This window comes from Cryptotermes secundus, unplaced genomic scaffold (genome assembly GCF_002891405.2).
Source record: "Cryptotermes secundus unplaced genomic scaffold, Csec_1.0 scaffold1894, whole genome shotgun sequence".
Lineage (NCBI taxonomy): Eukaryota > Metazoa > Arthropoda > Insecta > Blattodea > Kalotermitidae > Cryptotermes > Cryptotermes secundus.
Window position 1 is genome coordinate 1,042,200 of NW_019718027.1, and position 24,801 is coordinate 1,067,000.

General features: G+C 37.5%; 1 protein-coding gene across 1 annotated transcript in view; it reads right to left on the bottom strand.

Moving 5' to 3' along the window:
• Nucleotides 1-24,346, bottom strand: part of LOC111863007 (dynein beta chain, ciliary-like) — a 124,625-nt gene extending 100,279 nt beyond the window's left edge. Inside the window, 14 exon segments of the mRNA XM_033750747.1 lie at nt 437-573; nt 1,349-1,544; nt 4,265-4,419; nt 6,340-6,450; nt 7,403-7,687; nt 8,104-8,236; nt 8,904-9,001; nt 10,842-11,053; nt 11,295-11,447; nt 11,798-11,937; nt 12,854-13,050; nt 15,083-15,277; nt 16,570-16,739; nt 24,258-24,346. Coding sequence (XP_033606638.1) covers nt 437-573; nt 1,349-1,544; nt 4,265-4,419; nt 6,340-6,450; nt 7,403-7,687; nt 8,104-8,236; nt 8,904-9,001; nt 10,842-11,053; nt 11,295-11,447; nt 11,798-11,937; nt 12,854-13,050; nt 15,083-15,277; nt 16,570-16,737 — 2,180 coding nt within the window. The 5' untranslated portion in view covers nt 16,738-16,739; nt 24,258-24,346.
• Between the last annotated feature and the right edge of the window lie 455 nt (nt 24,347-24,801).

The window sequence follows — 24,801 nt, forward strand, 5'->3', positions numbered from 1 at the left end:
TTAAATTAAACTCATTTCCATGTAAAATTTACAACATGTATACTCTGTTTCTCCAGCAGATATGATGACCTGGGCACTTGTCCTGCTTAGCAACTCACTGAATCAGAACCGTCTACAAGTATTTTGAGATATTCATTAGGTCTTGATTATTATATCACTATCAAATAGTAGAACATGCAAGGTCAAACTAATGAATTAAGCCTAGTGAATTATGAGTGTTCAGTTAAAATATACACAACATTATACAACAAAAGAAAGCCTAGAAGTTTTAGAAAGTATTCCTGACATATTATGGAAACTTGATTTATTCAGTATGCATTTTTATTCTTGCTTTGGAATGAGAATTTTATTACCTTTTTAGATAAATAAAATATCTTAAGGTCTGATATTAAATAAGTCACTTCATAAAGAGTTAATAAATGACAACAAAGCTTACCACTGGATAGTCTGATTGAGGTTTGAAGTATATTTTCTGAAGGTCTCACTACGTTCATATATATGAATGGCTTCTTCTGGAATATCTGTGTGCTCCACGAGATTTAGGTAGTGAACTTCACGCAGGATGGCTGTCAGCTAAGAAGCAGGAAATAACAGGTGATATGAATACATCAATTGTCATGCAGACCAGAAATTACTGCAGAATACTTATCATATTCTAATAATTACATGGTTTGTTCCCCAAATATATGAATTATTGTTGCTAACACTCCATTAATTATCAGAATCTGTAGTACATGAATTCAATGCAAGGATAATAATCATTTAATTTGTCTTTTAAAACTACTCCAATTGAGTGCGTCTCACATTAAATTTAATTTAATTGCTACAGTGACTACCATATGGTGAGAACTTGTATAAGTGTAACACGAACATATTTATTACCTCCTAAGCATCACTGCTGAATTTTATGCAGTCACTGATGGGCTTACACAGCAGACATGCTAACTGCTGCACTGCATGTGATTCATTAAGATAATGCAGAACAGACAGTTAGCTCCATCTAATATGAGTCATGGTGATTAGGTATACAGGAGTTCTATGCAGAACAAATGGGTCTGCCTCTGCAGCATCTTACCAAGTCAGACTTGATTCACATTCATTGGACTCCACTTGGTTAACATGCCTGCAGTCCTACAGATAATTTATCTGCTGTAAATGATTATCTGTCTATTGCATAGAAAAAAAAATGGGGGACATTAATCAAAACCTGACCTACACAAGCCAGTGGTATTTCCTGCTTAATAAAAATAATTGTTATTCCAGAATGATATCACAACTGTAAAACTGATAAACTTTAACTTATCGTCCATTACTGAATAAGATTTTTCTGTGTATTAAAGAAGTTTACCTCGGGATGAAAGTTCAGAGCTAGTTCATTATTAACTGCTTTACGTGTCAAAAGTGACAGTTTCAAGTTTTTCTCACATTGGTCAGGCACTGATGCTGCCCAGCTGGTAAACATCTCATTCTCAAATTTGTTCAATAAATCCATCATACAATCATACTTCGCCAGCACCACTGCTGCTTCAGGACATGTCACAATCCTGCAGAAATGAGAACGCTATGACACGACACCTGGGTTACATACAAATGATAGTTATATACTCCTGAAGTGCTTCTCTATAATTGACCTGTGACTCACCTCAAAGTGTGAAACAAGTTTCGCTCTGAAGTTCTTGATATGTCACAAAATCGTTATATAGTTAATTCAGAGCTGAGTTGTATGGAAGTTGATTCAGGATGTTTAAAACAAAGTACTGACAAAAACATCTGAATACAAGGAAGACAGGAAGTAAGAGGAGGATGGACAGTACTATTAGGTAGAACAAATCAGTGATGATAACATATGTGGAATATGCAACATGCAGGCAAGAAATAAGAGCTATATTTTAACTTGTATTCTTCAAGGTAGGACTCACATGGAAAACCTTGACACAGATGGAAAGGTAATAAAAAAAAACAGTTCTCCCAGAAACATGGCGTGAAAGTGAAGGCTCAGAATAGGTTTTAATTAGGTAATTTGTTGATCAGCTAGTTTGTCAGGTAGATAGTTATGAAGTTCATTTGTCAGACATCCAGTAGTTAGGAAACGAAATATATAGGTGGCTAGTTTTTTTGCTTGTTTGTTTGTCTGTTACTCAATCAGACAACTTCTTAATTAGGTAACTAGTAAGTCAGTTAAAGGAGGTATTCATATGTAGGTGACAGCATTCCCAAATATATGATGTCCAGATGAAAGGTATCCAAAATAAAAAATGTATATCTCAGAAACTGTCATACACGTATCTGGTTCATGTCATCAGAAAAGAAAACTCTGAAAATTTTCTTTTCATATCTGGCTTACGCGCATAGGCTGCCACATATTTGCACCATGTTAGGAATCACTTGGACAGAGAGATTGCTGGGATATGAATTAGGAGAGGTGGACCAATCATTTGGCCTCCTAGGTCGCCAGATTTAATCCCAGTGGACTTTTTCTTGTGGGGTTATGTGAAGAACATTGTCTATCAGGTTAAGATCAATGACCTTCAACAACTGAAAGCCCATATAAGGGACACTGTGGCTATGGTAACACTAAACATGCTTCAAGTATGGATATTTGTTGTGCCACCATGGGAGCCCACATTTAAATTTATTCGGAAAGTTATATAAGGAAAAAAAAACCTTTGATAGTTTTCCTTTGTAGTGGCGTAACCCATTAATGTGTATAATAAATTCTTTCTGAGATATAATGACTTTATTTTGGATACCTTTCATCCGGACACTCTGTATAGACTATTATGTTTCACCGAGAGCCAGATTTGTTATGAGAACTGCATTGGCTAAACATTTCGGGTGAGTTTCTAATTAAGTTTCTAATTAGTATATAACAGATTGAAGTGCACTGGTTACAGTGGATCTCGACACATTGAACTTCCCAGCTTCAAATTCAAATTCAAGACTGAAGTCTGAATACTTCATATGAATTAAATGAATACTACATTGCATACTGTAAACTGTCTGGAGCATGTTTAACATACGTGTTTTGAAAAATTGACTGCTTAACTGTGATCGAGGCTAACACAACCAAGTTGAATCCTATCTTAACTCCTACCTGATGGTGACAACTGAACCAGTTTCCAAAACACTGGGAACATTAAATACACAAGTACATTTTAAAGGATTCTGAGGATGGTGTATAACACTCAGAATTACTGGGTTTTTGGACTTTGTCCATCATCCAGGCAATGGATAAAGTCCAAAAACCTAGTAATTCTGAGTGTTAAATATACACCATACACTGTACAATGCCCAACATAATGTGCATATAATGAATCAACCAATGACACAAACCTTTAAAGAATCGATTAAATTTAACTTAGCCTAATTTATGCTGTCACATGAAGTCTATACTAAAAATTATAAATTTATCCCCATGCTTAATTAATTAAACATCAAGCCAAGAAGATGTATGGGAAAGTGGAAGTATAGTTCTCCATATTCTTAACCATGGCATTAGTTGGAGGTGAGCAGTCAACTTTATGCCGCAGTTGCTTTGTCTGTGTGAAATGAGCACCCACAGCTCATTAGATATGAGGCTGGGTGGGCATGAGAGACAGTCTGGACACTGTGAAGAAGGAAACGTCTTGCCCCTAACAGGAATTTAACATTAATTCCTGAACAATCCAGTCCATCACTATACTGACTGAGCTATACCACCTCTATTCTAAGCTAATGATGTGATTACTAATTATATAATAAACCTAATGTGAGGAAGCATTCAACCTAGCATGTGTGCTGCATCCCTAACTTGATGTGAGAGAGAAGACTCTTAAAATGAAATTAAAACTACCTTAAATTCAGATATCATCAGTTTCCATTGTGTTTTAAATAATTCCAACTTCTCACAAGTTTACTGGTTTATATATTGACCACAATGCATCTTAACAGAAGTATGAGTGCAGCATATCCTTCACGCAAGCTGCAACTATTATATCACCATGCCTTGGTCTTGAATTAGGAGGCGCTATTTCTTTCATGACAGTTGCAACAACTCGATCATCAGAGCCTCACTGGTGAGTGTGGGGTGTGAATGTGAAAGAGTGACTTTATATGAATTGCTTCCTGCCCCTTTCAGTCAAAGTTTTTATGAACTTCCCTTATGTTTCAAGTTGCACAATCCCAACTTTGCAGTGCTATAATGGAAGATAATTTTACACCCTTAAATTTATATTATGAACCTTACAATGTTGTACAGTAATTTTACTTCCATTACAACACTCACGGGTGTTGAAGGGCCTTGAAATTCCTGACTGGAACTGTCACTCTCTGACGCAGTTGGTATGCCCATCTTAGAGCTCCAGCTACTGGAGGCATGTTCTTGTCTACAGGCATCCATCCATGTTTTGTTAATGAGGCCATCTGGTCCTCATACAGAGCCTAAACATATAGATGTTTCCATTGATTCAAAGCAAATAAATTCTCCTAGGAGTGTAAGGAAATAAACTTAAGAGGGCTATGTAATAATTAATTCATCTATCAATAATCATGTTATATTCATGCATGAGGGCTATTCGGAAAGTAGCCCATTTATTTTAGGCAACTAATGTAGGAGCATTGGAGGGTTTGTGCATTTGAGGTAGCATCACTTGGCTGACCAACTCAAAAACCATCACATAACTGGTCACATAGTGATTGTTCTTGTTTCTACTGAGTAAGTTATGGCATGTCCTGCAATTGATAATCCCGCCAGCTGTGAAATTTGCGCTGTCGTCCAATTTTTTCTCACTGAAAACATTGAGTGCCATGGAAATTCATCATGAATTATGTGTGGTGGTTTACAGCCAAAATTTAATGTGTGAAGGAACTGTAAGACAATGGTGTAGAATGTTCAAAAATGGGTGAACAAACGTTCATGATGAGGAATGAAGTGGTCAGTCGGCCATCTGTAGTGGGTGATGATCTTGTTCAAAGTGTTGACCAGAAAATTTGTGGAAGACAGCACTTCACAACTTCAGAACTTTAGTATAATGAATTTCCACAAATTTCACACACTCTTGTCTACGGGGTTATCACATTTAGGTTGGGGTGTCACAAGTTTTGTGCAACATGGGTACCAAAAATGCTCATGAGTGCACATACAAAACAAAGAATAGCTTCCTTCAGCTTTGACTTTTTAGAGTGATATCACAAAGATGGCCATGGATTTCTCAATCACATTGTATGAGCAGGAGATGATGAAACATGGGTTTTATTTGTGAATGCTGAAACCAAAGTGCAGTCAAAACTATGGATGCACACACATTCATCATACAAGCCAAAAAAGTTCAAACACACTTTGTCCTGCCAGCGAGCTGATGGCAACTCTTTTCTTGGACAGGACAGGGGTGCTGATGGTGGAATTTATGCAACAAGGGACCACAATAATGCGAGATGTGTATTGCAAAACTCTAAAAAACTGCGTTGAGCCATTCAGAACAAAAAAACGTGGTATAGTGACATCCAGTGTAGTGTCTTCCATGATAATGTGCATCAGCATATGGCCGCTCTCACCCCCTTAAACAGCCCTGATCTCACTCTGAGTGACTACCACTTGTTTCCCTACCTGAAGAACTGGCTGAGATCACAACGCTTCAAGAATGATATGATGACGGAAAGTGTCAAAATATGGCTGAGTTCATAGGCGGCAGACTTCTCTGACACAGGGATATGAAAACTCATTCCCCGATACAACAAGTTCTCAATTCCAGCAGTAAATAAGTTTTGAAATAACTTAAGTATGTATGCATTGTTTGTATATAATGATTTTTTCCTAATTGCTTGTGGCATTAACAGCTCATCAGATATTACTTTCAAAATAGCCCTTGTATTATGATTATTTTATTTTTGTAACGTCTGAAAACACCCCATGAAAATTCTTTTGCAGTCACTATTTCAACAAACAATAAAAACAAATTATAGTGTGAAGTTAAACCTGCGAGAAGCATGTTATAAAAATTTTGTAAGATGACAATGAAGGTTTTCATGAGAGTGACTATGAAGTTTGCTGTGTTCTGGGGTGTCACATGAAGTCTGGTAAATCGAAATGGACAACACCAAAGTTGAGAGTTGCCCTGGTATAATATTTACTTTTGATTTATAAAATACTATCAGTATGACTTTAGTAATATATTTTCACTTAATTCTATTCAGAGAGAATATTACTGCTTGGTAAGAGATATTTTTCATGTTTAGAAGGCACTTGACAAGATGCTTCCACAGTCCCTGAGCATGATCTCACTGTAGTAGACTAAGATTTCAAAATTTACACTAATATTAATACCATGGTTTATGCAGTTAAGCCATCAGTTTACATCATACCTCTGCTGTGACTAATTCTGCATTCAGCATACCCAAAATGGCATCATATTTTCCAGTGAACTCGTCTTTGATGATAGGCCGATCCAAAACAGAACCAACTATTTCAATAAGCTGAAATAATAGAAGACTTTTGAAAATATTTAAATAGTGATGAAGAAATATAATCAAAAGTATTTAAGTACAGAATGTAAAAGAACATTAAGTGTTCTATGCAGTTAGTAGATCAGTTTTCTAAGTTGCTTGTCAAGCAAGTATAATTTTAAAGCACAACAGATCACTGTAGGTCACGGTGCAAGAGCCAAGAAGGCCATTTTAGAAATGTTAAACTTATAGTGGCTGCTGGTAACTGGGTCACACAAAAAACATTCTCTTCTATATCAAAATTCTTGAGTCTGATGAATATGTTGGATGTAAATATATATTCATATGTCACTTTGAATCTAATGTTTTGTATATTATGGAGCATCCTTAGAAAGTAAAAATATTATTGTCTTATGTAGAAATCATATCTGTTCTTCTGCCTGTCCATGATCAGCAGCTACACCGCTGGACAGATTTTCTTCAAATTCAACATGCCATCTTTCACTAAAAGCTGCCACACATTCTGACTATCTGCCACACTGATTGATATTAACATCTAGTTTCCACATTCCCATTAATGAACTTTTCCATGTATCCCATAAAAGAGTGATATACAACATGCTGCCCACTAGTGTTTCGTGCAAACCGGCAAAAACAAGTGGTACATAAATAAATGCGGTTAAATGCAAGTTATCAATGTTCCTCAGTTCAGATACCGTCAATATGTACAAGAATATCAGTTCTCAGTACATATTCATTCAGACAATCTTGGATAGATTTCCTTGGGAATGTTTTCACCTGAAAAATTTTCAACGCATGTTAACAGTATTGTGGTAGGGCTTTGTTATGTTATACTGATCATCAGCCAACAACTTCTGCTTTAGACAGGTGGAGCATGCCTCCCATTCATCGAAGTGTCTGAATACAAGGTCTGTGGCAGGCTTTCATATAACCTCCCTATATAAACACACACTATTCTTACCTTAAATACACTCTCAAGGTTACAGCAGTCGTCAAAAGCCTGACACAGTACAAAAGCAAGTCTTCGATCAAGGTCTCTAATCTTCCTTTGAAAATCCTGATAGTCAGTCTCAAATGCGAGATCCTCAGGATCCAGTGCATCATATGTCTTGCTTCCAAACAAAGCCAAGTGTTCACTGAACTCTGCAAACACAGCTACAACTCTGGAACTCAAAAGACGTCCCCTCAGCCCTCCAATTTCTATTTTTTCAAGCTTCATGAACTCCAAAACGGTATGAAAGAAGCTCTGTAAGAGCAAGTACAATGAAAAATACACTCAGAATAAAGCAGTATGCCTAGTGTTATGAACCTATGAAACCACAATCAGTGAGTTGAATGTATAGTTTTATAATAGATAACATATTTATTACTACCATCAACTAAACATCAGAAATATTATAACTCATAATGACTTATAACATTTTACGTACATCAAAAAATAATGGATGGGGAATCACATATAACATTTTCCATTGAATAAATGTGAGTTAGAAGATGAAAATATCAAGCAAATGTGATATGTAATGATAATATTGCAAATCAATGGTTCAAAACAAAAAGGAAAGGGGATATGTGACAATGAAAAGAAATCAGCAAGGCATCTTTTAGAAGCATTTTATTTAGATTATCTATGAGTCTACCAATTTCTTTGGGTTTTACTACCTTAATTGTTTCAAGACGATCAACAAATCTCTGGAAACGTTCAAATACAATCTTGGGATGAAATGTCCACAGTGTTGGTTCCTTGTCCTTGAAATATGAAGCCAAATTCTCTCTGCAGTTGTCAAATATTTTTCTGCAACATAACATTTAAATAAACAGTTCTGTTAACAACATATTGACTCTGTGATTCAGTGAAAATTATATAAAACTCTTACATTATCATAAAACACAGTGGTCCACAGGGAAGAGGAGATATTTCAGTTAAAACTGTGTTGACATTCAAACATTACTTCTTTAAACTCTTGTCTAACTGGTTCATGGAACTTTGATACAATGGACATGTAAGGTCATGGCCTGATGCATGAGGCATTCTTGAGGGCCTCCTTTTCAATTTCCCTTTAAATTATGATCAGGAGATTACCAAGAAAAATGAGAAACTGATACGGAGATGAGATTCTTCTATACCATCTTGTTAAGAAACCTACAATCCAATACTTAAATGGAGTACATAGTTAATTCAGCTCAACTGATTACCCAAAATAAGATGGTCCAGTCAGGTAATGGAGACATCAAAGAGAGAAGAACAGCTGACAAACAACAAACAAAAGAATGGGAAGCAAATATCAGATGGGAGGCTTTCCATTCATTGATGCAAATATACAAAAATGGTAACAGGTGCAGGAGGAGAGGGGGAGGGTGAAAGGTGTGGTAGTAATGGGAAGAGGATGAGGATGACTTTTTTGTATACTTATATATCTACTAATTTATTTAACATGCGGTGATGAAAAACAACCTAGCACCTGAACAGAAGTAGAGCGTCTATAGATTCCTCAACTCTCTGCTTGGCTTCATCAACATCACTTTGGAAAATTGAAGCTGGGTCCAAGAAATGCTTTGCCTGTAAACAAAATAACTTATCAACAAATAAAAACAAGTGAGAATTTAAATTTGTCTATACTAACTACATCAAACACATGCAATGATGTACCAAAACCATAAGGTAAACGGATGAAATATGACAGAATAAAAACTCGTAAAAAAAAAAGAAGTAAAGCTATCCCTGTACCAGGCTGTAAAGGCCCATGGAGTTGTGAGACGTTGAGGGTCCCACATTACCTAAGCAGTCGGCTCAAAGTTGGCGGTAACGTTGTCAGCCTTACGCGCCGGCCGCGCTTTACTCCTCCTCAGGAAAATTATTTAATTAATTCCTGGTACGCATTTCTGTTAAAGGCTGAGTCGACCCCAGGGCCATAGTGCGGCTGGAAGGATTAGGTTAACTGAAAAAATCCAATGACCTCATCGGGACTTGAACCCGCGACCTTCCGGGTTGTAGCATAGCCCAACTCATATTTGTAATAATTAATATGTATCAAAATCAAAATTGACAAAAAATTACATACCACATAAATTTATAAAGTTAATAAAATATTTATATCCCACTTTACACGACCACAATATAGTACACGATCATCGGCGGCAACTGTCCAAGTTTCTCATGCGCTACCAGCTGTTCGCTTCTCATGCTTACTGCGAGGCCGCGTGCCCACGGGGCAAATTTCAAAGATAGCGTTGCAGGAGGGGGTGGCTTTCTGTGTACTCCGTTTTGAGCGTTTTGAGGTGTTCAGATCTGTGATTAAAGTGCAGCGTGAGTTTCGTGCACGGTTTCAAAAAGACGCAACACACAAGAATAACATAAGCAGATAGTATCGACGGTACCGACAATTTGTAGAAACTGGATGCTTGTGTAAAGTCCAGAGTCGTGGTTGACGTCGTGTATCTGATGATGGCAATGAAAGAGTGCTTGAGGCGTTTCTCAAGTCAGTGGGTAGAGGAAGCAGGGAATTGGGCATGCCAAAAATTACGGCGTGGATGGTGTTGCGTAAGCGGCTATGTTTTAAACCGTATAAGATGCGATTGGGGCAGGCCCTTAAACTAGCAGACAAGGCCACCCGGTTGACCAGATCTTATACCGTACAATTCTTTCTTTGGGGTTCATTAAAGACAGAGTTTATGTACCACCATTGCCCACGTCCTTCCATGAACTTCGTGATCGGATAACGCATGCACTGCAGGCCATTACAGCTGACATGCTACGCTGGGTCTGGGATGAGTTTGATTACCGTGTGGATGTGTGTCGTGTGACCCAGGGTGCACACATTGAAGGTTTGTAATTAACACATGAGAAATCTGGACAGTTGTCACCTCTTGACGGTGTATCTGACAGTGTATGTTGTGCTTGTGTAAGGTGAGAAATAAATTTATTAACTTTTGAAACCGCGCCATTCTTTTGTGTAAACCCTTTACAATTTAGATGAAACTTTTGATATGAATACAACAGCACGACTTTCAGTAATGTGAGAATGAACTTGTATAAGTTCAGAGCTACATAGACATAAAAGAACACAAAAATATACTTAGGATTTCAGGTTCCCAAAGCAGTGGTTATTTAGAGTTCTGTCTTCTGGAATACAGCACTGCATAGTCTGTTGAAATTCAACTGAATTTTCAAAGGATCATGACAGCTTCATCTTCAGGACTGAAGAGTAAGCCAAGAAACCAGAATAAGGGAGGCAACAAGCAGAAGAAACATGTTCCTCTGAAACATCTATTGACTTTAAACAGACTACATGTCACAGAAGGCAGAACTACATAAAAACATGATGTTTACTCATAAATCAAGGGACCTGAACTCCATTCTTCATCTGTTTTATTGACTGAGCTAATGAAAATTATTGCACCTGTTTAATTAGAAGATTGCATATCTGTCGTAGAAGCACAATAATTTTCGCTGAGTTGCAGTAATACCGGCTGTTTGCCCATACAAGACACACAACATGCATGAGTGGTTGGAGGCAAGGCTTGATCTCAGCAAAGTCTGTTTCTTCTAGAGCTGCAAAGTGGCGCAGGAGGGGCTTCAGGTACAGTGTTATATCTTTTGCCTCTGCCAGTGCTGGGAAGGAACACAGTTTTGTAATTTATACAACACTGATAATACACTGATATCCCATTTATTACTTCAAGTTTGAATCAAAGATGCTGTCTGCCAAAGAAGACAAAAGTAAGAAACTCACAGAAGGAAACTGTAAATATAAGCAGTAGTACTAGGTTTTTAGGGAAATGTATATTGTTATCACATAAAAATTATACAACAGTCTGATTTTCTGCCCGAAAGCAGTAGTAAAATTACTAACCTGCAACTACATTCTGAAATTGTGTTCGGAAACATGGGTAGTAAGCACTATCTGTTTTTTCCAGAATAACAGCCATCTTCCTCACGCGTTCATCACGAAGCTGGTGATAGATATATTCCAAATTTCGTAACCTTGAGTTCCAAAAGTTGATTTCTAAAACCGAAACAACATGATGTGCACCTATAGAACACTTTCAGAATAGTATTAATTCATTAGCAGAAAAAAGGTGCAGTTATAGTCATGTTAAATATGCAAATAGTGCCATAATATTAATAAAACACTAACATTTAAAAAAACTGTGGTCAGTATCATAATGTCTGTGAATTCCTTTTGTCAGACGTAAGCTATGTATAGCCAGGTGCATCTATTTATTAAAATGTGTGCTGAATAAGTGAGGACATGGTAATTTTATATACTCTTAGATAATGGCTGTTTAACCTCTATGCCAGTTACAATGGCACAGAATATCAATTAATACATACATACAATTTGTAATGACGTGCCTGCATAGGGAGTGGGATTCTGACCACCAGCAAATGCCTGACTTGATTCCTCTGTAAGCACATCATTAATCTGTGTAGCCCATTTGATGACAACTCCTTCAGTAGCACTTTTCAAGTACAGATCAACGATTTCACCTTCACTGGAATATTAATATGTATTATTGTAGAGTCAAGTTATACAATATTAGGGATATCAGACATTATTTTAAAAAGTTATGTAACATGTCAAGTAAACCAACTATAATCTTAAAGAGTACTGCTGCAATGTAAAATAAATAAAATATTTCCTGAATTTGTGTGTTGAGGGCAGGAAGTTGTCACATTGCACTGATAAAGTTAATTTTCTTGACAAACAGTTAAACAATTCAGCTACAAAGAACCACATTGAAACAGCAGAATTCCGCCTCCTTGACACCTAAAAAATGAGTAAGGAGCAACAGTGTACAACATAACATGACATGCCATAATCAACTGAATTGCAATGGCTGCCACTTTACACATGAATTTTATTTAACACACGAGTCTAAAGATTTTATAAGAAACTTCTTTCACATATTTCATATCTTTATGTTAACCCCTGAAGATGGTCTTGTGTGACCAACATATGTTGGGATTTTAACAGCATGTAATAAATACAAGAAAATAAACTACATATACCAAGACAGTAATTTCAATCTTGTTCTATCACAAAGCAATTACAGTGCAATATACACTATATTTTGGGCTCTGCCTGCATTGCCATCTCAAGATGAATGGTTGCTTTGCATTCCTAGATATATTTATTGCTTCTGTTTTCATTATTACTTATAACATTAGTAACAGTGGTATATGATCGCTTTGCAGGATGCTTCAGATGAGTACCTCAAGTAGCATGAAGCTTACTTTCATTCACAATGCCACACACAAAAGACATACATGGAAGGTGAATCAGTTCCGAAACTATATATTTTATTCACAGCACAGAAAGCATGAAAATTATTTTTTACCCTTACTTTTCAGTATATCCTTTATACTTTTAGTTTCCTACTTTCAAAAATTGTACTCATCTTGTCGTACCTCTCAATTAGTATACGCTCTGCTTCATGAACTCGCTCCACCCCAACTGGCATTGGTAGCACTGTCTGACCGCTCACCTGACCTTTCACTTGATAAACTGTGCTCTTCAAACTGTGCACATGTTTTTGTATATCCTGTGCAACTACAGAAGGCCATTTTCTCTGATTGGCTGGGTTTGACAGCAGTGGCACAAATACCTAAAAGTTATTGAAATATTAAATAATATCTGGAAAACAGATGAACATATAAAATCACTGTTTCACATTACAGAACTGCAGTGGCCTCATGTGCTCTGTGCCTGTCAATGTGTTAGAAATCTCTGTTTATTAAAAAGGAAATTTTTGTATATAATGAATAAACACCTTATTATTAAATAATGTTGTGACCTCACAAATATAACTGAAAAACTTTGGAACTGGAGGAAGTGATATTTTAAATATGTATAGTTTTTTTATTAATAATAACTAGGTCCAGCTGATTTTTTAAGAACAAAATATCTTTTCATTGTCATTTATGTTGCCTCTTGGGCAATCTGCAGGGATGAGCTCATCAAACTTTTGAACCTTCCAAGACCTCCTAATCAACAATCTAAGAAAATTCAAAGTTGAATATATGTGTATAAATACTGTTAATAAGCTGAAATGCATTTTATTAATAGTTCCAGTTCAAATTTGAAAAGCAAAAACAGAAACTTGAGTTTTATGTTTATGAATGTGAATAACATGTATCTCTCTCAATAAGCAAATGCTTTCCATTTTCTTTTGTAAAACAAATATACTTCTAAACATAAAATAAAATGAAAACCGATTTACTGCTAACCTCTCTTCAGAGAAATTATATCACAAAAAATTTCTGTGTTTCTGTCGAGGTAATATATCCAGAAGTTGAAAGAATGTCAATTCCTTAAAATTGCGTGACTGGCTGACTAAACATTCTTTTCCATTGTCAACATTTTATTCACAAAAGGGATCTGTCATTCCTCCAAAACTACTCACTGTAATGCAGAGAGGTTTCATATACAGATCATTGAGAACTGCTACTACATTTCCTATGCTAAATATTCTGTATCACATTTATAGAATAAAATTCTGCAGAATCTTAAAAAATGCACTATATTTTGAGTAATTTGCATAAAAATTAATTTCTATTTGTATTTATCCACACTCAAATTCAGACCACATGGAAAACAGGTTTTTTGTTGCCTCCATATATTCAAGAAGATTAAATTAAATATGACATATATTGATATGAGAATGATCAAACCATCTTCCTCTTCATCTGATTTATCCTTGATGACCAAGTCCAATCAGCCAGAGGCAATGCACTGACCAAAGACTGCGCTAAGCTGAACTAGGTACAATGGAGCTGAACTCAGTAAAGCATGCTCTCTAAATCATTTGTTTCCTAAACTGAAAGGACTTCTGGAAAATGCCAGAGAACACTGGCAGCATTTCCATAAAGACTTAGAACATGTAGAAATTAGCATATGGAATCAGATGATTTGGTTATTGCATAGTTATTATGACACTTAACAAACTTCAGCCAGAACAGACAGCATTTAGCCAGGATTCATATCGGAGATCTTCCAAAAGGAAGAAATCACTTTCCAAAGTGGCACAGATTTTGTCCTTGGCAGTCAGTTACTGAAGATTTTTTTCATCATCTGTGCTTCATTGTCTATTAATAGGTCACAGTGTTGCACAGTATTAACTCCAAATAAGAAATTTAATTAAAATCCATTCAGTTGTTTTGGAGACAAAATATACAGAGTTCAGCACACATGGAGCTGAGCCCTTCTTGAGAAGCTGCCAATTGTGCAGCTACTCAAGAACTTCCCAGCATTTTATGTAACCATAAGGTCCATAACAGTTTTCACAAGAGCCCTCCACTGGTCCCTATCCTGAGCCAGATCAGTTCAATCCATATCATCCAATCCTATCTATCTAAGATCCATTTTAATATTGTCCACCCACCTACTCCTTGGTCCTCCCAGTGGTTTCTTTCCATCTGGCTTTCCGACAAATATCCCCATTTGTGCTGGATACCCTGCCCACCTCATCATCCTTTATTTGATCATTCTAATTATACTTGGAGAAGAGTACAGGTTATGAAGCTCCTCATTATGCAGTGATCACCATCACATATTAACTTTATGCACTTAATGCAAGGAATATATCAATATCATTATTGTATTTAGGAATCTTTTATCAGCACGTAATGAACACTTGCCTCATCCACCAAAGCAGCCAGGTGCTCAATGGGCTTCATTGCCATGTCTCCCAAAATAATGTGTTGTGAAATGTCTTCCTTAGGCACAGGTCCTCTCTGTCGCTTAACAAAGTAGACAGCCTTGCTCTTCAAGCTAACTGGAAAGCTGTTAGCAGCCAACAACTGCGCTGCATTGTTCTGTAGTATAATGAGCACCTGGGAGAACCAGATATAATAAATTCACCCTTCTGCACAACAGAACTGCCACTCTTGGGCACCAGCAGGAGATATATCTGCCCCCCCCCCCAAGATATTTGGGTAAAAAATCAAACATTGAAGAAGAGAAGGAAATATATCAAATATTAAATGTAAAAATAAAAATATTTAAAAAATATGCTCTTCTATGCTGAATACCATAAGATGAGCATTAAAAATACTCTTGATTGTCTTAAATGTAAGTTTGTGAGACATTTCTCTGACTGCCCTCCTCTCTGGAAGAAATCATGGTAGTATTACCACTGCACATCAAGCATACTGATGTAGTGGTAGCACTACAGATCTGTATTAAAATGGCACTCAGTCTGAATCTCGCCTAGGCTACCATTTATGATCATGATAATCTTCAACATGGCAGGCCCTCCACTTGGACTTAAAGGGAAGTGAGTTATTGGCATCTGAAGTATAACATAAGTGTCTGCTCAGCACGCACCACACAATGTATAATCAAATTATAATTAAATCTGTGGTGCATATTCAAACCTGCCAATACACAATGCATAACCTACCAGGAAGCTGCACCAGGAAGGGAGAACAGATGTAGTGAGATGTTGCAGTGTAGAGTCTACAGTGAAACGTTATACCAGTGCTCAATGGGCTACCCTAGAGAGATTGCAGATACCAAGAAGCTGCACCAGGAAGGGAGAACAGATGTAACGAGATGTTGCAGTGTAGAGTCTACAGTGAAACGTTATACTAGTGCTCAATGGGCTACCCTGGAGAGATTGCAGATACCAAGAAGCTGCACCAGGAAGGGAGAACAGATGTAACGAGATGTTGCAGTGTAGAGTCTACAGTAAACGTTATACCAATGCTATCACCAAATTCATCAATATTATCTCCAAGGCCGCGACGTAGCTTAAGCGGTTAGTCGCTGGCTTCCCACCGCTGCGGTCTAGTCAAGTGGGATTTGTGATGGACAAAGTGGCGCTGGGGCAGGTTTTCCCTGAGTACTTCGGTTTCCCCTGCCAATCCTCATTCCATCAAATTCTCCATAAGCATTATCACCAGTACAGGTACAATAGGACATATGGAAGCTGACATGCCGAGGGGACCTAATATGGATTCCACCTCACACTATATGAAATCTTAACTATTGTAATCTATTGTAAACAATTTTAAGTATTGTAACTTTATTCTCTTATTGTAATCTTATTGTATAGTAACTGACTTGTCTTATATCATGTAACAATGATCTATAGAGACAAAATAAATATTTTACTTTACTTTACCAATGGCTCGGGTTTATCTAGGAAATCCATTACAGCAGTTCTATACTCCTCTACTGCAAAAAGTCTGTTCCACTTCTCAGGTTTGAGTTTTAGTGTCCTCTGGACATAACGACCAAGATAAACAATCCTTGGATCACGGGTTGTTTCAGGGACGGTTCCTCCACTCATGTCTGAAAATTATTTTATTCATTAGTATAACAACAGTGTTCAATTACAGTTAAGAGACTCAACTCTGAAGAAGTGGGGTTATGTGGGGATGTATAAGTGGAAGAAACAGTGTTTTATGGCTACTACAATAAAAATGAAAGCTGTCTGATACAATGTTTGAAAATATTTGCTGCAGGAGCCAGCATAAGAACAATGTTAACATTTTCATTGTCTGTAATAATGAGAAGTGTCTATTGTAGTATTGCACTGCAATGTAGTGTAGTACAGTGTTGTGTAATGAGGTGTAGTGTGTGCTGGGGAAAATACTTGAATTGAAGAGGGATTAAATAATAGGAGGAACTGAGGTTCTCACATAAGTGGTTATACAGAGTTCTGTATTCTGGGATATAAAACCATGTAGTCCACTGAAAGTCAACTGATGTTTCAGAGGAAAATGTTGCCTCACCTCCATGATAAAAGAATTAGCCAAGGAAGAAACCAGCATGAAGTAGGCAGCAATTCTTCAACCCTTATGATGGAGGTGACATGTTAGTCCAAAACTTTGGTTAACTTTCAATGAACTACATGGCATTATGTCCCAGAAGATAGAACTCGTTGAATAATAGGAGACTGGAGAAGACTGCCTAACAAGGGAATTCACAACTTATACCTTTGCCAAATATAATTACAGTGATCAAATCAAGATGAGATGGGGATGACATGTAGCATGTATGTGAAGAAAAGGAATGCACATAGGGTTTTGATGGGAAACCTAGAAGAAAAGAGGCCACCAGGAAGACCTGTAGATAGGTGGAATAATAATATTAAATGAATTTTAGACAAATAGGATGAGGTGATGTGGACTGGATTGATCTGGCTCAGGATAGGTGCCAGTGGAGGGCCCTTGAGGGTTCCATAAAATATTGAGAAATACTTAAGTAGCTCAGATACTGGCGGCTTCCCAAGAAGTAGTCAGCTTCATGAAGTTGGTTCATATAGTGTAGTGTGTGTTGGTGAGCTGCAGTAAATATTACACCCCTGGTGAGTTAATATTTTTGCTACTCCTACTATCATGCACTACATCCCTCACATGGGGTGGAGTGCTGTCAGCACCCCCTGTACGTGGCTCACATTCCTAGAAGTCTCAAACAGTAGTACTCGTATATGGTACAAGGTATTTCAGCGAGTGCAGAACCAGCGTTAACAGCTTAGGGAACCAAACAGGCAGCCGCTTGGGATTATACTTTTTAGTACTTCTCAAATGAAAGTAGGATAAAAGGTAAATTCGTCCCTATGCGTAATTAATTAAACGCTACACCTTAAAAACCAAGCAGGGAGTGGAGGTATAACTCCGCCATTCTTAACCTCGGCAGTAGATGGAGTGGCCAGCTTTACGTCCTGGTCGCTTTAACACCGATAAATCGCTCTTGGTACCCATTGGATAGGAGACTGGATGGTCGCTACAGAGGGTCTGGACACTGGTGAAAATAAAAATCTTGCCCCTGAGGGAAATCGAAGTCCTGCCGTCGAGCCCGTAATCTGTCGCTATATCGACTTGTTAAATTAAAGTAGTGTTCTTAATTACGCACAGATATTTTACGTTTGAAGATTACTGCTGTCTGTGATACATATCACACGGTGTATCCTGGTTGATACAGACGTTTCGGAGGAATGTGTTGCCTCAATCTTCACCCTTTTCTACCCTGACGATGAAACACGTTCCTCCAAACGATGGTAAATATCTACCAGACTACACAGCGTCACATCTCAGAAGACAGCAGTCTTCACAGTCATGAGAACCAGCTAGTCTGTTACTCCTGCACTAATATCCTCAGTCAATATTATCTGCAGTTATTTAAACAAGTTATGCAACAATGTAAACCAACCGTTTTAAGAATTCAATTCAATTCTTTATTATTAATGTGCCGAGTCAACAGCCGCAAGGCCAATCACAGACACAGCACAGTGCAGATGAATTAATTACATTATAGACAAACTTATTAAAAGTCAAATACAAATTACAAGTAAGTACTTGGAAGAAATAATAATGAATAAAAGTAAAAGTAAACAAACAAATAGCTGATAATTATGACAGTAATAATAATTTCATTATCATTAAACTAAGTGTTATTACGAATTGATGAATTAACAACACCAATAACGGTTTTTGTCAGTGTCTGGGAATTTCGTGTTACTGTTACCAATTTTTTAGAAAATCTGTGTGTTTTGACCTGGAAGTGGGAAGAATGAACGGAGTTTCTCATTTTCTGGGGCGGCATTAGATTTGTGCTTGCCCTGGCTGAATTTTAAAAAACATTCGAAAAACAGAGTCATCATATTCGACCTAATTACTTGACTAACTTAGATGAAAATCTGTATAGTACACATGAATGTAGATGGGGAGGGGGGTTGTAATCCCCTGGAGTCTTTGAAAAAAAAAATCAGAATTTTGAAAATAAGAAATACCGTATTTACGCATGTATAGGCCGCAGCACAATTTTCAGACAGAAATTATAGAAAAAATAATTTTGTTGGAATATTATTTCAGGAGTAGAACACTCTGTATTACTAATTATGAATATATATTTTTTTAAATGAAGTGTGATTTCGAATATTTCGAATATAAGCCGCACCCCAGTTTTCCTCTTGAATTTTTGGCAAAAAATGTGCGGCCTATACATGCGTAAATACGGTATACCAAATATTAGTAATATGAATTAAAAGTATTTTTGAAAATTATTTTCCTAGAGCGGTCAGTAACAATAGTCTTAAACCGCTGAAGTGTAAATTTGTAAGCAAATCTGGTGGCTGACCCCCACCTAGAAAAAGAACAAATTTCAGTTGCTTCAAGTTCCCTTACTTTACGAACCTAAATACACTTTACACATAGCACATCTTGCGAATGCCCTGCCAGGTCTGGATGATACCTCGTATAGGACACTATTATCACACTATATTAGCAAGACGGATTTGAGTATGAGTTAAGTAACCTACAGCTTAGGCCCAGTATTCTGAGGACCCTCCAAATAGTGTAAAAATTATTCCCAAGACAAAGTTATAAAGCTTAAAAGACAGATAAATGGCTGGATGCATCGCGACAATCGAAACTAATCGGGATACGGAATCACTCAGTTTTGGTGCAGCTTATGACTGTTGCCAAGTAAAGGACGGATTATATTTTTCTTTAGGAACAGTAAGCCTGGTGCAACAAACTGGTGGACGGACATCTTCAAGAGGTTCAAGAGCCTCTTCTGTTAGCTGTGAAAGAAGGACAGTGACCATGTTTTCACTGATTACGCTACTGTTAATTAAGATAATAACATACCCTCACGCTTTGCTTTCAATTGTAAATGAATAACTATAGTCTTTATGGTGTTTGATTTACACGTAATCAATATCCATTGTAATTAGAACTCAATTTACAAGAATAAACTAAATTGCACAGAAGTTCATAAACCAATGCTGGTCATGGTCTCCTGGTACCGTCGGTGCATTTCCCTTATCACATGTGCGTGTATGTCTTTATCGAGCGGACGACGACGACGAAGATGCTCCAGAAGTAATGACGTGACATTTGTCCCGTGAAATATTGCGGTGGTCGTCGTACCAAGCCACGCAAGATACTGCAGGTCGCTATTAAGCCACAATTCTCCCCCGCCCATTCCTCCTCCCTCTGTTTCTTCCTGAAGTTTTTAAATTGCTTCCAAAAATAAGCAATAATGCCATAACATCCCGGCACGATAATTATTTGCAATTAAGAGATCTCACGGAATACAGAGCATCTGTTCTTAGAAAGAGTATTATGCGAGATATGTATAAAGACGAGGCTCGAAGGAATGCATGTTGGCTCAAAGTACAAGAGAATTGTCCGGAAGAGCGTCACTTCATTTTCACTGAATATCTGTTTCTTGTTGCATATTGGGATGAAGTATACGAAACGGAACACAAAATACATCCGAAGACTACAAAGGAAGTCGAGACATTTTTGATGAAAGGAAGTCTGAATGTACATTAAAGTATAATTTGAACTACAAACGAAATGGATGCCCCCATTTTGAAAGAATGAAGATCTAAGAATTGCTTTACAATAATGATGAAACATTATTATTATTATTTTACTTAAAGTGACAATGGGGGGTTACCCGGTGGCTGTGATACTAGAATAAGACACAACACACAAACAGCAGACATTACACAAAATAACGCACCGCACTCAAACAAGCCCACAACAGCATACAAAAGTACACAAGCAATAAAGGACACACTACACAAAATGAATACAATGCAAATACAACTACAAATACAATTATAACTACAATTAAACAAATTAATATTAATAAAAAAATAAGTATGCTATACAGAATTCACCTGAATTTATTGTAGAAAAACGGCCGCGCCATAGCTCAAGCGGTTAGTCGCTGGCTTCCCACCGCGGCGGCCCGGGTTCGATGCCGGGGTCTACTCAAGTGGGATTTATGGTGGACAAAGTGGCGCTGGGGCAGGTTTTCTACGAGTACTTCGGTTTCCCCTGCCAATCTTCATTCCACCAAATTCTCCATCATCATAATCACACGAGGCAGGCTACAATAGGCCAATCAGTGGCCGCCGTGCTGAGTGGACCCAGTTGGACTCCACCCCCCACTAAGCGAAAAAATTTTTACTGTAGAAAAACCTGAGCATAATAGGCGATCTCAAGAATTGCGAATCGATCCTTATACCTCCGAGTGCGTTGTTTGATTTCTTAGTTTCGGAAATCAAATATGGCATTTCTATATTTAGAATTATTTGTGTTATGACAGCGCGTTTAGTCTGACAGACGGGTACCGATGTTTTGGAAGAACCTAATGCATCCAAAATGTTTGTACCTACGTACCAGATTACACGACGGTGTCATAACCCAGAAGACATGTCTTATATTTAAAATTAATTAACTCCACGGGTTTGAGTTGCTCTAATCCCCCAACTTGAATTGGTAAAAACGATTTACAAAACTGTTTAACTGGTTCTCCTGTTATGTATTCATATCTGATCTTCATGTGAATCTCTGCCTTTACACCCATGCGTTTCTAGTGAATTCAAGTGGTGTCCATGACAGGCTCTATTAATTTCATACAAACTTGAACAACTTCTTTAACAGATTAATGAATTCGGTCAAAACGGTGCCAATTATGTACAAACATGAACTTACTAAACTGAAGCAAGAACTGCACCTGCAAGATTTGAGGTTGTCACGGCGGTGACTATGAAGAATGCTGTCTTCTGGGATGTGGCTCCGTGTAGATCTTGTGTGAACCGAAGTTCCTCCGAAACGTCGGTTCACACAAGATCTACACGGCGCCACATCTCAGAAGACAGCATTCTCCAAGAACTTAAGTTATCTTAATCAGACTTATGGCAGGTATATTTTGCTCACAGCACATTATACGTGGTAATGGTATGAGCCCGGTTAGCTCAGTCGGTATAGCGACTGGATACGGGAAGGGATTCGATTCCCGGCAAGGGAAAAAAGAAATTTATCTTCTCCTAGCGTCCAGATCGTCTCTGGTGTCCACAGCTTCCTCTACTCGTAGGCTGGGTGTCGGGGGCTCTTCCATCGGGGGTAAAGAGGGAGGGGCATGAAACTGACCACTCACCTCCATTTAGTGTCGAGGTCAAGAATGGTTAATGCAGATCTTCACTCTCATAGAAGACTCCATGGCGCAGTACATAATTAATTAAGCGCATTGTAACGGTTATACTACAACAACCCGATCACTGTAGCCTCGTTAATGAAAAAAGATCCTACCACGTGAATGTGAGGTTCGTATTACGAGAGGACATGCTCCGTAGTTCCTTACATTTTACAATAACTAAATTTATATAAATGTAAACTGGGAGATTTCTGTTACACTCGATATGTAGTAGCTATGTCCGAAAGAGTCGGTCCCTGCCAGATGTAACATCGCAGTTCGAATCACCATTCGACAACAGAGGTTTGAAATATGAACCATTGAACGCGTCGTTAAATGAATAAGGAAAGCCCAAGCAGGAATCCGATGCAACTTGTCGCAGGGGCATACATCACTCCTCAAGTAGTTATAAATTCTAACGGGGCATCCCCGGAAGAGCCACCGAAGAGTGCTATATTGTACTGCAGCAAATACAGAGTACTTCAAGTTAATGTTACATTTCTTCGCCCTTTCATCCTTTATTAATAATGTAGCATGTAGACCCGTTGCTGGGCAACGACCGCGAGATAAGCAAACATACAAGAACTCTTTCTGATTAACGGCTTCGCAAATAAACAAATCCCCATGGAACAATTGAACTACAACAATGATGAGAGGTGTTTTCTGCGCGGTCCGTGACTAGACTGACCTAATATGGATCCATATTACTGCCACTCATCACAATCATGTAATGAGCTCAACCGTCAAGAGGTTGCAAGAATTTTTTTACTTTTAAAATTCGTCAGAATTTAAAATTACTTAAAATTCTCTTGTCGCTGAATGTAAAATTCTATGTTGTTCTTGTGATTTCTTTTCCCCACATTATAGGTTGCCCTTTGATCGGAGTTCGCTGTTATACTATCTTCAAGTAAATTACCACGTCTATTACTCTCTAAGTTTTGGGTTATTTGTTATTTACATATCTCTCTCATGGTATAAGTATAAATTACTTATATGCTATAGTTATTCGCGATAATGCTATTAGTCTTTAGTTTGTTCTCCTTTATCTTCTTGCATATGTCGCTGTGATTTTGTTTTCTATGAATGAAAATGAGTGAACTTATCATTGTTATCGTATTGCAATATTATATTTAAGCATCCTGTTGCACTCTATACGATATATGACATAAACACCGTCCCAAGTGCAACAATTTATTGTAGTTCTTTTGTCTTGCCCTCTTCTACACTACATGTTTCAGCCGCAAACGGCCATCATCAGGTGTATGCATTTACGTAGCTGTTAAACTGCATCTAGTTTAAAATTTAAAACCACGAGTCTTGACCAATTGTTCTTTTCGTCGTTACTAACAAGTTTCGATTTATTAGAATCTACTTCGCTGGTATCTGACTGCTTTGTGCATTATCTTTGTTGCCTACACTTGTCAATTTTGATATTATGAACCGGCAATTTTAAAATCTTCAGTTCTAATTTAAAATTCTTTTAAAAATTAAAATTCTCAGGGTTACTCGCCCTATGTCTGTAGTGCTGCAGCGGCTACTTCTTGTTTTCAGCACTGTTATTCTGTGTAGGCTCCCTGTGTGCGGCCACTGCTTATCTTTACTACGTGTAGGGAACAAAGATAATGCACAAAGGAGACAGATATCAGCGAAGTAGATTCTGATAAATCGAAACCTGTTGGTAACTACGAAAAGAACAATTGTGAAGACTTATGGTTTTAAATTTTAAACTAGATGCAGTGTAACAGCTACGTAAGTGCATACACCTGATGATGGCCGTTTGCGGCCGAAACATGTAGTGTAGAAGAGGGCAAGACAAAAGAACTACAATCAATTGTTGCACTTNAAATTTTGGAATGTGTTATCGTTACTTACTTTCTTTATGGTGTACTGTGTGTTCCTTCTGAGTGGGCGTTTATGTCGTATCAGTTCCTGGTTACAATGTGAACCGATGTACGCTGGTTGGTGTTTATGTTATAGTGGGTGTGTAGCTTAGGTCGGCTTAGGTCATATGATGTTCCGGGGGAAGGGGGTAATTGTGCAGTGCTTGGGGTGGGGTGGGGCTGTGTTGTGGGAGGGGGTTTTCTAGATGTGTATTATTGTATTTTATTATGAGGTCCAATTATGGTTATGCATTTCTGGGAAAGTGTCATTCATTTGTAGTTTCTTTCTACTAAAATTGTATATTTGAAAACGCTCGAATGTATTAATAAATTGACACTTCATTTTTATTTGTAGTACTTCCATTATCTCTTCGATTGTATTATATGTACGTCTCGTGTCAAGTACAAGTATATGTTGAGAATATTTGGAAGTCGAGCCAGTCCACATTGTAACCAGGAACAGACACGACATAAACGTCCACACAGATGGAATAAACAGTACAAGCATAAGAAAATAAGTAATAATAATATATTCC